We start from the raw sequence: 16802 nt of genomic DNA, 5'->3' as shown, positions 1-16802 counted from the left end.
TCAATCACATGTAAAAGAACTCCCATTTGTTCCCATTGCTAGAATCGTGAAATTGATTTAAAGTTACAAAATTCCTGAACTGTGGAATTCCACGTATGATAATGCAGAGGGATAATCCTGACAGCTGGCTGGTTGAGATCATACAATGTATTCTTATTATCAGTCTTTCAGCTGCATCTTTCTCCAGAAGGCCGTAATTGATGCTTTGGCTTACTACCACACATTAGTACCAGTCTGGACAGATAATTTGTTTTGGATTATTCGGTTGGCAACATCATACATCCTTCGGATGTACTACGATGTATGAAAAACAATAGTTTTAACTATACCTATGAATACAAATAACATTTGTGACTATTTATACTAGAGATGCTCACTGACCACCATGTTTTGGTTTTGGTTTTGGATCTGGATTACAGTCGTGTTTTGGTTTTGGTTTTGCCAAACCGTCATTGCGTGTTTTTGTTTTGGTTTTGTTTTGCCATTTTTGAAAAAAATAAAACATTTTTGGTCTAAAATAACCTAATTTAGTGCTCCACTAGTTTCTTGGATAAGTGAGGTAATTCTAAAGCTAATAAATTATGAAAAAAACAGTTTAATTCCTGGTAGGCCGTCCTTAAGACAAACACTTGCCTGCAAATTATACAGACAAACCTGGTTGTCTACCTCCTCCATCTTTGATTATTGGCAATGTAGCCATCATCTTTGAGTGTATATTATACCCTCCACTTGAAGTTGAATAGAAAAAAAGCAGCCTGCATAGACTGTGGAATTAGAAAGTAAAAATAAATGGACCAAGGTAGTATGGTATCTGTCTGCATCAGACCCCCTCTCCACTAGGAGTAAAATAGAAAACTATTCAGCCATTATATAATCTAGAATATAAATAGAAATTGAGAAAGGCAATTTGGTATCTGTCTGCATCATAATCATCAACATCATCATTAGTGTCCTCGTCGCCTACACAAATCTCCCCCTCATCCTCTTCTAATTCAAGAGTGGCATCCTCAATTGGTGTATCACCGACTACATTCGGGCTGTTTTGGCACACATCAGCAGAACTGCTGAAAGGAACTTTCTTTATGGGTACACTGTCACTAACATAATGCTCACGATTAGACATACCACTGGTGGATGGATTCTCCACAGGGATTGGTGTCATTTCTCATTCAGAGCATACATTATCCTCTAATGCCTTACTGTTTTCTTGCAGCTCGGCTTTCCAGCGTAACAGTACTTGTGCACCACTTTTAGACTCCAAATTACTTGGTTTTGCTTTGTCACAAGTGTCCGTACAAGAAGGCTCAGTAAAATTTTTTGATCTGCCACTAATAGACAAAGGTGAAGGCCTCATTCTCTCTTTGCCACTGCGTGCGTAGAATGGCATGTTGGCAATTTTTTTTTTATCGGCACTTAACTTTTCCTCAGTAACACGGTACATTTTTTTTTGGTGTGTGTTTTTTTTGACTGATTTCAAAAGACTGTGTAGTTTGACATCGCCTTTTCCAGATGACGTACTGGGAACATTATCATCAGGACTGGTGACAGAACCTGGTTGCTCATTCTGCTCATATGTGGACTGCTTTGAATCCATTCTGAGCCCAAAGCACTTGTAGTGCTACAAATTGTTTTAGATACTGCTGACAAATATGACTTTTGACAGCCAGAAATATTAATGCAAACGAATGGGGGACACCCCAAAGCACTTGTAGTGCCAAATATTGAAGAAAAAAAAAAAAGACTCCTCTATCCTCCTATCTTCTCTATCGATTGTTATCAGAATTGGAATCAGAATTGTATTGTCTGTCCCTGCTCTAATCAGCCTGTGACTACACCCTGCTCTCTCCCTCTGTCAAATGGCGATGGATTGCTGTAGAGGCAGGTATTTAGAATTTTCAAGTATCGCGAGAACCGAACCCCGAGATCCGACGATGTCACAATGACGTTCGGCCTCGATTTGGATTCCGAGCGGGCGGGAGAGTACCGAGCCTGCTCGGCTCGGTACTCGGTTAGGCAAAGTTCGGATGGGTTCGGTTCTCGGGGAACTGAGCCCGCCCATCTCTAATTTATACACAAACACGTTATCAGTGATGTCACATTGAACATGTGTGTTACAGTTAAGGCGGTGTCCATCCTTATTGTTAAATGTGGGCTCATATTGAAATATATATTTCAGCATAATGCTACAATCCATCATGCATAGTAAGTTCTAATGAACAATGGAGTACAGATACCCTGAATAGTTGTATCAAAAGTGATAAAGAGTCATTGTAATAGATCTGAAAAAATTGCAAACACCTTAAAATCGTTTAAAATATCCTAATGGAATATGCACCAATATCTGCAGCATGGTTAACATGAACTACAACTGGCGTACTATAAAATTGTAATACTGTTGTAAAACTATTAAGAACACTTAAAAGTAATTTATTAACCTCAAAAATACATGTGGGTGCAGTATATATACCTGTGTGCTTAAATGCACCTATGTCTGCCTCTCGTATAACAGACCACATCCTTATTTTGATATTAGAATGACCCCCATTCAAATTAATTTTGGGACTTTTGCAGGTCTGGCTGGAGATATGGAAGGAGAGGGTAAACATGTCAATTCACAGTACAAACCATTACCTATTTAGGACCAGCCCCCTCATTTTAACTCTTGTATGTGTTAAATTAGCCTCAATATCATTTAGGTTTTAAATTAATTATGAAAGAGTGGGAACATTGATACTTTTTTTTCACACCTGTTGCTATCAAACATCTGAATATTTTAATTGGTAGAAAATTCCCTACAACATGTAAAAAGTACACTTATATTGGCCAAAATCCCCTTGAAAGCATGGGCTAAGGCCCCAACTCTGCCTCTGTCACTGTTGCCAAACCATGGTAACATATTCACGTCTGCAGATGTTGACATGTATCATGTGTAAACACCGTGCTAGTTGTATAGAATCCAGCGGAAACATAGGGACAAATTGCATCACACATATTATAAGTTTGAGATATATGCTGTGCACAGTGCTATAAGTCTACAGACTATTTCCAGATATTAATTGGAGGAAATATTGTACAATTGTTATCAACTGTTTGTGGACATTTAGATACATAACATCATCCCATTAGGATCCTTTGAATACATTTGTAATGTGTGTGACTTTGGTCTATAAATATATATATATATATATATATATATATATATATATATATATAGAGAGAGAGAGAGGATGCCTTACTGTAGGCCAATTACAATTAATATTACATGCATATATTGGTGGTTAACACATTACAATCTTTTAATTGGCTTTAAAATGTTTTTGATTTCCTCTGATGTGTTACAATTAACCTTTGTCACTCTTGATACATCCGTTCAGCGTACTCTATTATACAGCTAAACTTACCATTCGTGCTACACTATGGCAGTGCACAAAATTGATGATGAGATGATGGTGATGAGTCCACATTTTGGCTTTAAAACATTTGTTGCAGCAGTCCTAGTTTATAGGAAATGTCCACCCAAATATATTTTCTATATTAAACCCTCCCTCACCCAAGTATCAGAATTGCTTCCATAGGACTTTCCATGTGTCATGACACCAATTGACCTGTGCTCTCAAAACATGAGCAGTAGAGTTGTGTGCAGGGTTGGAATGTCAACAATAATGGCATTGAAAGTATTATTAGGTTGACAATTGAAATGTAGACAGTATTATTAGGTCAACAATAATATCCCTAACTGTATCTCCTATGCTATCCATTGTGATCCTAATGACAACTAGCAATGGAGCTCTCCTCTTTGTATGTTACCTATATAACACAGTACAATGTGACTGCAGATTTAGAAGACCAAGCCTGCCAGACCTATTATTTCTATTTCAGCAATGACAATTAGCAATGGAGCAATGGAGCTCTCCTCACTGGAGACTTTGAAGAACACTGCTACACCTCCTCTTTCTTTTCTACCTATGATGCTGCCCAACTGCACTAGAGACTGCCAAGAACTGTGCTACCCCTTCTGTGTCCTTCTGTGAAATGGCGCTGGATCGCAGTGGAGGACGGTACTTATAGAATTCAAAAGTCGCGAGATCCGAGATCCAACGATGTAACAAAGACGTTTTGCCTCGTTTCAATTCCGAGGGCACGTAAAAGTACAGAGTCTGCTCGGCTTGGTACTCGGATCTGCTAAGTTCGGGTGTGTTCGGTTCTCAGAGAACCGATCCTGAGCATCTCTACCGTATACTCTCTTGCTTCAGTTGGTGGCATGGCAGGTCATTTTTTTTTTGTAGTTGCTGCAATGATATCCATGCGGTCGTTGAATGACGAAAATGGCCAGACATTTTAAGAGCCAAAGACAGCATCTCCTGCCCAAACAGCAGTCCTCAGCTGTACCAGGAGGTTAAACAAACAGTCACTCCCCTTCTATCCCCACCTTCCTCTCTTCAATGCAGTTCTTCATTTTATCTTCATCACCCTACCCACCTTATGTACATCTACTACATCCTCTACACCCACTCTAGCACATTGACTATCATCCCTCTATCTGCTCATTCCCTGCTTCCTTTGCAACCTAACTGTTTACTCAATCCCCCTCTCTATCACCACATCCTTCTCTTCATCAGGGTTTTCTCTCTGCCTCACCCCCAAGGTCTCCCCACTCCCCGCTTATCAGTCAATGCCTCCACCAACATTCCTCTAAAGTTTTTATACTTACTTTCCCAGGAGACTGTGCCTCTCTTCTCAGCTCCTCTTCCTTTGCAGCATCGCAGCAGCATTATATCACATCTGGGACACTTAAAGGTTGGGAGGTGGGAAAAACAAATCCTGCAAAAGTCACATCAAGAATGGCGTCCTGTCGCGTGCCCTGTAATCCGCCACCCAGGGGCAGCAGACGTACCCTCCTTGTCCATGATCCCTGGCAGCTATCATACCACCTTAGTTATGTCTGGGCCTCTAAGGTCTTTTTAAGTGGCCATATTGTCATGAACTTAAATTTTCTGATTTGTTACTAAAAAAAAGTAAGAAAGAAAAAGCCTTCCTATTGTGTATGTCATACTCGCTCTTTACTTCACTAAGGCTTACTTACATGTTATAGATATTATTTGTTTTGTGGTGGTGCTTCCTTCCTAATGATTGTATCCTGCAGGATACAAAGGACTGCAGTCAAAACATGCAGCATTTTAATATTATAATAGGCAAGATGACTTGTGCCACTACTTTAAGAAGAGGATATAGAAGTAATTACAATAATTCCCCTGTTTTGAAACATACTCAGACACATCCTTATTTGGTCAGTTAAAGTAACCAGTGTAGTTTTATGTGGGATGACAGTTTCAAGGTCTGACGCCTCTCTTATTCTTCACAATGCACGTAAACTTATCAGATAATAATGGTCATTAAAGAACCATAAGAAAATGTGGAAGTGGAGAGAATTTAAATTGGCACAAATTTGCTTATCTGTTGAAATATGTTTTAGGTTTTTGATATTTTCATTTAAAATGTACTTGAAAAAAGAAGGTATCTGCTAGCAAAGAAAGTATACTTTACAGTGATAGCATTATTAATGGAAAATTAATTTGAAATATTGTGTATTGACATATGAATGTCATAGTTAACATCAGATTCTATTAAATTCACTTTTAAGTGGAAAAGTATATAACCGTTTAATATGGACCTATTCCATATGCATGGTGCATTGTGTGTCTTGGAAGTGCATAGGTGACAGGTACACTTTATATATAGCGCTGGCATGCTGGATCTACTATGTTAAATATAATAGGGATTTCCCCCCCTGAATGTTTTTGTATCAGGACAAATTTGGTAGTTGAATGACGAGTGCCTTTTATATTTAGCCATGCAAGTGTATTATTGTTATCTTTTTTTAAATGGCTAAAACAAATCACATAGAAGACTTAAAAAAAAAAGCCAAAGAAACAAAAACAATTTACTATAATAAAGTGGCATTATACAACTAGCGTACAGGTCATGCATGCAATAGCCTCATAACTGTATATCCATATCTTAGTATAGCGCTAGCCTTATTTCTGACCTTAATAGTTTTGCCAGCTTTACAAAACGTATTGTCATTGTGACATTTCACTCCTTACAATACTTCATATTACAATAGGTACCTTTAGAAAAAAAAATCTACTAAAATAGCCCTTATTATCTTTATCTACTGAACTGCCCTTTCCTGCTGGCAGACAATGGAATTAGCAATCCAGATGGAGCAGTTATTTTAAGGCAACAGAGTGGAATCTTTATCCGGTGATGTTTCCTTACCACCAAGTAATGAAACAGTTGTACATAATGCAATGTACCATAAACAGAGGAAATTGAGAAACCATATGACAGCTGATCACTATAGCAGAGCAGCTATTTCTTTCATTAGTCACTGTTAAGAATACCCCCTAATGCATTCTGTTCATGGTACTATGTGCATTAGTAAACACTACACTTCAGTCACATATAGAGAATTGGCTGAGCAGAAAAGTGACATACAAATGGTGGTTTATATAAGGATGTGACTAGTCAGCAGAAAACCCAGTACAGGGTAACTGAGGATTCATAGAGCTTCACTTACTCAACAGGTGGAGAACACAGGTTATCTACACCAGGTCTACAGTTGTGTATTACCATGACCAAGGAATATTGGTTGAAATTATATATTTATTTTTTAAACAATTAGATATAGAGGACATTGGAAGGTGAGTTAATTTTAATACATGAGGAATGCTTTATAGCACATGACTTTGAGAGTCTTCGACCCTGAATTTGTTTGGTTTTTCATACATTTTGTTTTGCTATTGTTTGTGAACCGACACTTGCCTTGATGCATTTCAGTGATTTACAGGTGCACTGCTCCCCCTAGTGGCCAGAAGTTTTTTTTCTACTATAAAATTATGTTTATATGTAAGCAAATGCTTTTTTTTATGTCAACTTTAATCTAGTATTAATCTAAGTATTATTTAGTACTTTACTTACAAAAACATTAATTTACAGATAAATAATTAAGTCCATTGCAAAAAAGTAAGGCTTAACTTAAATAGACAACATTTCTGATTTTACAGACACTCGGTAATTAATAGAACCAATTATGCATTATGAACTTTTAACATACATTCCACATTTTAGATAAAACTGCATTATCATCTAGGATTATTTGTCCTAAGATGCCCCCTTTGCTCAGCTGAAACCTCAGGCACTACATGTAGACAAATAATAAAAAATGATCACCACATTTAAATGGTGGCAGAGGGGAGTGGGAGGACCAATCACAAGCTGCAAACATTTCTTTTAAGGCTCACATGACTGTCCTAGATTGGTCTAAATTCCACTATCAGATGTCTCACTATAGTGGATCCCATTTTCTCCAGGATAACCGAACAGAAATATAAATTTAAACTGTGGGGCGGATGGCTACATCAGGATGTTGTGCACATACAATCTATTTTCTATAAGCAGGTTCTTTCTTGGACTAGGGCTCACCTTTAACCTGGAAAGATCATATGCATGGGTCATGGCAGAGTTAGCTCATACATGATGATGAGGAGGACCTTTTTGCAGATCAAGTTCTTGAGGCTTCAAGAGCTTTAGATATGCTATGGTTTATTGAAAATTATACTTAATAACATACATGGCAGGACCTAAATATATTTGGTAGCCACAGCCAACAAAGAGAGAATCTTTTATGATGGAACATAACCTCTTCATCCTGTCAGGGGCACTCTAGAATGAACACTATGGCGCTCATGACTAGGATATGTACTGATGAAATAGTTTGTCTCTTGCTTTAGTAGAGCAATTAACTCTCCCTCTTCTACTGTAATCTTCTACGCAAGTGCAGGGCTGCTCTATCTATATAATACTTTACCCCAGCCCGTTCGCTCTTTTTTCATGTTTACAGGAGTTATGAGCAATGATGGAGATCCCCAAGATCTCTTCCAAACCATATAGTGACCAGCAATGTATTAGCAGATGCTAAGCAAGATATACAATCCTTTGACCATCTTCTGTCAATCACAGCAGAACAGAGCAGGTCCCCTGACCTCCCAGATTTACCAAAGATAATTACCTTCAAAATGACAGAACCAACAGATTTCATATATACCGTTCTGGTCCAAACAATCGTTTATACTGGATTGGGTTAAAATGTTACCTCTGTTTTTTTCCACAGGGAGAGAGAGGCTTGCCTGGTCTTCCTGGTGTAATTGGGTTTCCAGGCTTTCAAGGACCAGAGGGGGCACCTGGACCACTGGGTCAGAAGGTAATCAAAATTTTCAACAATACATTTTATATTATTAAGTTTTTTTTCACATCCTTACACATGGACTACATGCTGTTTATCTTCCTATTACAGGGTGACACGGGTGAGCCAGGACTTCCAGGTACAAAAGGAAACAGGGTAAGTAACATGCAACATAATATGTAAATAATATGTAAAAAGGACTAGCTGTAACAGTAATTGAACTGAGCAATGGTTTTCTCATATACAAATGACATCATATTTTGTAGTAATCTTCATATAATTTAATATTAAACAAGGAAATTGATTGCAGTAGCTAGGAACACATTTCTATTTGCACTCACATTTCATTTTTCCAATTGCAATACTGTAGAGCAGAGGTGCCCTCAAGAGTTACCAACAGGCCATGTGTTCAGGATTTCTGTCTGTAGAAACAGGTGGGATAATTACTGACCCAGCCAATTAGATTAACTCACATGTGCATGTATAAAGAGTGCCTGAAAACATGAACTGTTGGTAGCTCTTGAGGACTTCTGCTGTAATAAAACATAGACCCATCATCACAAAGTGTCTTGCTTTATGTTGCAGAGGGATTAACCCTTTGAATGACAAAATTGTTGCAGATGCACTAGAATTCAGGTTTCCTCCATGTTAGAAGGGAAGCAACATGGAAAATGACCAACAACTTATGCTTTAGGAGTGAATATCAATGAATTACATTATATGAGAGTTAAAGTGAGGATGTTACTATCTGCTCACAAAACCAATTTTTTTTTTTTTTTTTTTTTCTTTTATGGACGAGCCAAACATAGCTTCTGTGACATTGAAAATAAATAACAAAACTTGTCAGCCAAAAGATAGCCAACATGAAATAAGCTTTTAATCAACAATAATGCTGACACGGTTTAAAAAAATTCTAGGAGTCAGCTCAGGGGAGGGCTGGCCAATTATAGCCCGGGGAGCAAGACTTGACTTTTAAAGCAAAAAATATGCAGGTGTCCCAGTGTCCTAGATCATGGTAGCCCACTATGGTACCGGTCGGAGGGGAAGATGCCCCTTACCCCCCAGCCCAGCCTGCCCCTGACTCAGCATTAGGCTACTAGATAGCTACACATATCTTTACAGAAATTTGTACATGTACTAATATCCATTTTGTTCTATAAAGTTTAAGGCTCCATTTATAAAATTCACTTAAAAATGCATTCTTACGAATCAAAAGATTCCAAACAACACTAAGATACAAATACCACCAAGATGAGAGAATATAACTATATGTAAAAAATAAATCCTGAAACGTAGCTATGCAAAAAAACAAAATTTTGATGCTAAATAATACTTTTTATAATCATGATACTTGTAAGATCCCAATAATTGCTTGTAACCTGCTTTAAATGTGAACACGGCAGGCTGCTTGTAATCACAAACACTCCCTAAAAAAAAATATAATGGAGTAAACAAGTACCTCTTAGATCAGGCCTGTCCAACCTGCGGCCCTCCAGGTGTTTTGAAACTACAAGTCCCAGTATGCTTTGCTGGTAGACAACCAGTTGATAGCTGGAAGGGCATGCTGGGACTTGTAGTTTCACAACATCTGGAGGGCCGCAGGTTGGACAGGCCTGTCTTAGATGTTACCAGCCTTCTGCTGGGTCTCTTTCAGGTGTATTAGGGCTGTGGGGGTCTGGGTAATGAATAAATAGGAGCACCTGAGAAGCAACATTGCCAGTGAATCAGCATAATGGATAAATGGACCACTGTCCTTTAGCTCCCAAAAAGAAAGTTAGAAATAATCACACCACTTCTCTTACATAATACATTTTCATTAAACAAAATGATCTAAACACAGCTTTGTTTAAAAACGTATTTTAAAAAAAATAGTTTGGCCTTTTGTTCTTAGTCTTGTTTGTGATCCATGAAAACACAAGGAGAAAGATAGGGAGACCAGACAACTGCTGAATGTCCTGATAGTTATCAGACTGGTGCGCACCTACTACTGGTGCGTGTGGTAACTCAAGGGTGTTTTTAGTGGAAGGGAGTTGGAAGCACTAGACATGACCACAGCCCCGAAGCAATGAGGCCACACTCCTTTGCTCAGCTTCAGATGGGGCGTTGGGAGGTGTATACAATCTATTTTTTGTGTTTTTTGAGCGTCCTATATGTAATTCATTTTATTGGGAGCAAACAATGGTACATAAACACATAGGGTCCCAGAAAAATTGACATTGGCATTTGGAGTCCCAGCTAAAAAACTCTTGAGCACCACTGCCACCTATTTACTGTCATTCATCTTTTCTGCTGGCTTAAGGTGGAAAAAAAAAACTAGTTTCTCTGCAGCACCGAGTGTTAAGTGTTTTTCAGAGATGCAACATTGTTTCAACAAAGTAAAAAAACTAACAATAGTTGTGGCTGCTAGCTAAGTTATGATGTTGTGAACAGGGATTTGTGTGAGATATGAGAGTCCAGACTTGACAGCTCACAATTAGATATGCTAGAAACACCTCTGCAATATTGGTATTTATTTTTCAAAGTGACTTACATTATTACACCATTTATTTGGAAAAGTCATTGTGTTCTACTTTCATTTACTACAGGGCCCTCCTGGAGCTGCTGGATTTCCAGGGAACCCTGGTCTCCCTGTATGTATATGTTTCCTGTGGAATAAATACTTCATTGCATTTGGGAAAGTACTTTAAAATATTTTGCTACTTATTTTTTTACAGGGCATACCTGGGCAGGATGGCCCTCCTGGCCCAATTGGAATTCCAGGTTGCAACGGTACAAAGGTACAGTAACATGTACATAACAACCTGTGCACTGAAGATAAATAGTTGCTTTAAATTGTATGTATTAACACAAATCTTCTCTGCGCATTGACTTTAGGGTGACAGAGGACCACTTGGACCTTCTGGACTTCCCGGGCTAATTGGCTATCCAGTAAGTGGTACATTAGTTGTTTTAGAAACAATTTAGATAATGGGTTCAGAATAGATCCAAAAAAATACTTAAAATGTTGGAAATCTGGTGGCAGAATGTTGTTTACTATATCTCTCTAATGTGTTGAGAGCAAAATAGTATTCATAATGTTTATAATACAAACAGACATAAAAGTTTAATAACTCTTTCTTTTAAAGGACATGTTGCCACAGCCGACACTCTGAGCGAAGTGGAGATGTGGTCCCAACGTATCATTCTCCCAGTAATAATGCCCTTTCCCTTCCAAATTATGATGCAAAATTGTTTTATTTGACTAAAGGTTTGCTCTGATAGCAAAGAGTTACAACCAAGTCTTACTACACGAAGTCCCTGGATCAAGGGCAAGCAGACATGCCAGATAGGTAATTAGGACATGGAAGAAATGGATAAGGTCAAAGGTGCACAGTTCTAGTTGGTAATGGGCGTGTAGATACAGTGCACAAAATGTAAACTTAAATTTGAATTTGGGATTACAGGCATTAGCTAGCAATGGTTCTGCTCTGATTTACCAACAGAGGCCTGAAAGTGGCAGTAATACTGCTTTTCAAGTAATTTCTGGCATTCCAGGAAAGTATAGCACATAGTGCTACTACTTTTATGTGTACTATCTACTTACTCCTTACAGTCTATAGAGCAAAAATATGTTTATTTATAACTCCATATTGCAGAAACGTATTGCTCTTCTATAAGAGCATTGTTCCTGAAATTATAGAGCCTACCTATTTTTTGTCTTTACTAGTTTAACTCCGCTGGAAACGCCAACTAGATTAATCCTAATCAGGGACACTATGGGCTAGATTTACTAAACGGCAGGTTTGAAAAAGTGGAGATGTTGCCTATAGCAACCAATCAGCTTCTATCTCTCATTTTGTAAAATGTACTAAATAAATGATAACTAGAATCTGATTGGTTGCTATAGGCAACATCTCTACTTTTTCAAACCCGCAGTTTAATAAATATACCCCTAAGTATAAAATCATAGAAGACTTTAAGAATATTAAAATATAAAAGCTATCACTATGTACTGGGTGAGGTTATGATGACTCTACAATGATAAATAATGCATTGTGTATTTTCTTACTATTCTTCCAATGATTTACTCCAGTGTTAAGTTACTACTTCATTTTTTCCTGTCATGGTTTTCAGGCAAATATGTGTGCTCAAAAGACTGTGGGAACTCTGGCAATTATTAGTAGTTCAGAAAAAACGAAGAAACTGTTGCACCAGTGAAGCTCTATCTATTAAAGCATACTGTTATTTTTTTTCCCCTTAAATATTGAATCATTTGTATAATGACCGTGTATTAATGATATAGGGGTGCCATTATTCTACTAATACAAGTACAGAGAGTAAGAAAAAGAGTTTATTTATTGTGTGCACTACAATAAAAAAAACTCTTTTTCTTACTCTCTGTAATTATTAGTAGTTCCAAGCAGAAACCCAACTAAATCACTCAGCAATCAGGCAAATTAACAGAAAATTGATGAACTGCTAGTGTGGCTTATAGATGTGGACAAATCAGGCTGCAAATTTCACTGGCTGCGGTTTTCTGTATTTGTAAATGTGTCTATCAGGAACTGTCTATGATCGTCTCCTGTTAAATAATTAAATGTCTAGAAATAAACAAATGAACATGCACCATGTAAAACACACTTATGAATCTTATGTTAAGTGTATTAGTAGTTTGCAATCTTCTTTTCTGCGCTTTGAAACTTTTAAAACATTATTTTTCAAAACTGTAACAATCTCATCATACCATTTTAGGGCCCCCCAGGAATACCAGGAATGCAGGTATGTTTAAGTGTCGATTTTGATATTTAAAGGTGTGATGGGTTGTTCCATGACAACTTGAGGGGGATAAGCTCAGGAATAGTGTTAGAAATAGGAAGTATTGCTATACTGAAAAGGTATTTATTGAAACATTCTTCGAGCATAGAGAATAATATGTAAAATATTATACATCTAATAAATAAGAACACATGAACGCATGAAATTAGGCAGATACTTTTTAGTCGTTATAGTATCTCCATATATCAATAGGGCCAATCTCTAAGAGAATTTATATCAGTGTGATATCTTACACTGGGTGATGCATTGCACACTAGTGACTGTGGTAGCCATTAACTTGGTTAGCTGCAGTTAACCAGGGAGCTCAGTGCTGCCATTACCACAGTTTGCTTTGGAGTTAGAAGCTTTCCTCTTGGTCTTCTTTGACTTACTTGATTCGGCTATTCAGAGGGTGTGAAAAACACATCAAAGAGGAGATGGTCTTTGGAGTATAAGGTCAGATTAAGTGTTATTGTGGGACATTATGAGTTTGGATGGATAGTTTAGTGAAATTATGTGTAAGCATGTATTCTGGGATTCCATAACTATAAAGTGGAGTTTGTAACACAAGGGCACGGTAGACAGTGTCAAAACAGGAAAGATCTGTACGAGATAATGAGAAATGTTTGTGTTAATTATGAGGACATTAGCAACTTTTGCAGTACTGTCTACTGCTTACTGAGCAGGGGCCAAATTTTAGGTCATCTAGAAGAGAGTTGGAAGAAAGAAATGTCTGTTTTATGCCATACGTTCTAGCAATTTGAAGGCCACTGTGGCAAGGGAGATTCTGGACAATAGTAGTTTGTGGATGGAAAGAAAAAGTCAAAAGATGGCTTATTTTATGATTGTAGTGTGGTTAAAACTAGAGGGGACCAGAACAATTACTACTATGAGGTAAGTGGGGAACTTTTCTCAGGCACACAACTCTAGCAGTGATAGAGATGAGAGTCTCACTCATCTCCTGGAGCTCAGCCTGTTTACCATTTTACTGCTTTTTGTGGTGACAGGATCCACCAAACTCCTGAATCTTTGATTGCAGGAGGAAGAGATGCGCGATGCATACTCCAAATCACCTGCCGTTCATCCTGTAGTCTTTAGGAGAACAGTGACTGACAGCATGAATAGACGTACCAGATAGTGAGAGAAAGTATTCCCCCTCTCCTGTTTCTACTGTAATCATGCTTTCATGCCACACATGAGGAGATGACTGGTGAAGATGTCATATTACACTTGTAGTGCAATCATTGGTTTAGGACTATGGTGTCTTCTGGCTCCAAACATAAAAGTGACATGTAAGATCAGCCTCAGGTGGTATTTTGGGGAAGCATGACCCTGGGAAGAATAATTTTGTTTGTTCTGGGATTAATGTGCATCAATCACTGTAAAGGAACTTTTAGTGAATATGATCAGGTGTTTATAGTGTGTTCATATACAATTTTGGACTTGACAACTAATGGGGAAAAGAACTTGAGGCAACATTCTGAGGATGGTGACTGTTGTAGAAAGAGCTTGTCTTTAATGTAACCATCAGCTCTTGGTAATTAAAAGCAGACATAGAAGAAGATTGGTCTGGACAGAGTATTTTTTCAATGTGAAAAAACAATATTAATGGTTATTGAATAGAGAAGTTTTGAAGAATGAGATGTATGGTTCTCTGTCAGGGTGAGATATAAGTGCAGAGCAGGATCTTGCTGTCCTGACCTGAGATTGAATTCAGTTTGCTCCACTGACATTCTTGTCTATCTTGTCCAGTTTGGTGGTTAACGAAAGCAACAGAGAAAATTGATAGACATATATATATATATATATATATATATATATATATATATATATACATATATATATATATATATATATATATATATATATATATATATATATCTATGTGTGTGTGTGTGTGTGTGTGTGTGTGTATGTTTATGCCATATTTAGTTGAAGTAAGAGTGAAAGATTATTAGCTGGTGATCTACAGGGGAAATATGGAACGGGACAAAGGTGGAGGTGGGAGAAGACATGACACTCCCACTGAACCAAAAACTCGTATATACCTCCAGGATCTTCTAAAATGCGTATTTTTTTTAGGGAGAGCCCGGAGATGTTATTGGTATGCAAGGATTGCAGATAAAAGGAGAAAGAGGTTTTCCCGGAAGTAATGGTTTACCAGTAAGTTATTTCAATATTTACACTTCACAATATAAGAAATGTCTTTTAAACAATAATATAATATATTAAATCATTATAGTAATAATTTTTTTTTACATATTTAAGCTGCGTACCCACTGGCGTTAATAGCATGAGTTTTCCTAATGTATTTAATGGTAGTAAAACACATGTAAAAACGTTTGGCGCTATAAAGCATTGTTTCTAGTGTCACCACACTTCTTACCATAGTTACTAGTGTTTGCTAGCATTGCAGTAGTATTCTGCTTACATTTATTTTTATTTAGAGTGGTTCTTGTTCTATCAATATGCTATTGCCATTGGTAAAACAAATTAGGGAAACCTACAGTAACTCCAAGTGAGCTCCAAACGCTATTGCACACTTATGTCAAATAGTTTTCATTTAGCATTTATTTTCACTTGCTTTTTACTAACCTTTAAAAAGAAAAATAACAAAATGCCAATGGATACGTTTTAAAATATGCTATGAAGAACTAAATTCAGCCAATATAGTGTAATTGCTGGCCATGGCATTTTAAACTGCACATTTTCAATACAATACATATGTTGCTCTTTTACTTTTTGTGCACCTACAGGGTACTCCTGGATTGCCAGGTTTAGAAGGTCCACTAGGCCCATCTGGACCACCAGGTCGTCCTGTAAGTAATTATTTTTAATTTATTCTCCCGTGCTGCTCCCCACTTATGGAATTCCCTACCACGCTCAATCAGACTTTCCCACAGCCTTCAAATCTTTAGATGCTCTTTGAAAACCCATCTCTTTTTAGAGGTGACCTTATCCTCCATAAAACTATTCACACTAATGCACCCTCACAACTATCTCAATTTCCACTCTGAACCACACTCGCTCCTCTTGTTTCAGCTGTGCCCTCTTACCTTTAGAATGTAAGCTCTCTAATGAGCAAGGTCCTTCATACCCTTTGTTTACATGTCTCCATTCATTTTGCCTGCCTTGTCTGTTCTTGTTTTACGTATGTCCTGTTTTATGTATGTCCTTGTCTTCCCTACTCTACGGTGCTGCGGAGCACTGTGGTGCCTTACAAATCTACGATAATAATTATTATTTTATTATTTATTTTAGAAATCTATTGCATCTATCATTTGCACACCAAACAAGATATGAATAAACATAATAAACTAAGTTTGTAGAACAAAATGTATAATTTACGTTATATTCACATTTACATAACAGCATGGGGGATGCAGTGTCTTTATATTATAGGACGGTTGTCAACTAATCAGAAGAGTTTTCATTTCATAATTAGAGGGAACCTACATAAAAGTTTAACAGCCTTTAAAGTCCCATACTTTCACAATCTGAGTAGGTAATATTATTTATATGTCAGTAAACATGCAATGCTCAGCCAGCTAAAGTCTCTTATCAGGCTGTTACTGGATTGCCTGTCAGCTCCATCTGTGCCATAGCAAGATTGTAAGGGAACTCTCTTGCACACATATTTTTACCAATTTTCATTTATTATACGTACCTAACATTTTATTGTATACATAAATCTATTTTAATCTTCTTTGTCTCTTTATTATGTTTATTAACATATATTTATACAGCACTAGTATAGTCTTTA

The 16802-nt window shown here is 37.3% G+C and overlaps 1 protein-coding gene across 1 annotated transcript in view; it reads left to right on the top strand.

The window, feature by feature from the left end:
* The window catches only part of COL4A1 (collagen type IV alpha 1 chain), a 137300-nt gene that overhangs the window by 55433 nt on the left and 65065 nt on the right, over positions 1-16802 (top strand). Inside the window, exons 3-10 of the mRNA XM_075200007.1 lie at positions 8174-8263; positions 8357-8401; positions 10831-10875; positions 10960-11022; positions 11120-11173; positions 12977-13003; positions 15122-15202; positions 15796-15858. Coding sequence (XP_075056108.1) covers positions 8174-8263; positions 8357-8401; positions 10831-10875; positions 10960-11022; positions 11120-11173; positions 12977-13003; positions 15122-15202; positions 15796-15858 — 468 coding nt within the window. The remainder of the gene's footprint in view (positions 1-8173; positions 8264-8356; positions 8402-10830; positions 10876-10959; positions 11023-11119; positions 11174-12976; positions 13004-15121; positions 15203-15795; positions 15859-16802) is intronic.

Source organism: Mixophyes fleayi, chromosome 2 (genome assembly GCF_038048845.1).
Source record: "Mixophyes fleayi isolate aMixFle1 chromosome 2, aMixFle1.hap1, whole genome shotgun sequence".
NCBI classification, from domain to species: domain Eukaryota; kingdom Metazoa; phylum Chordata; class Amphibia; order Anura; family Limnodynastidae; genus Mixophyes; species Mixophyes fleayi.
Note: the sequence above shows the minus strand (reverse complement) of the source record. Positions and strands in the feature narration are given on the sequence as shown.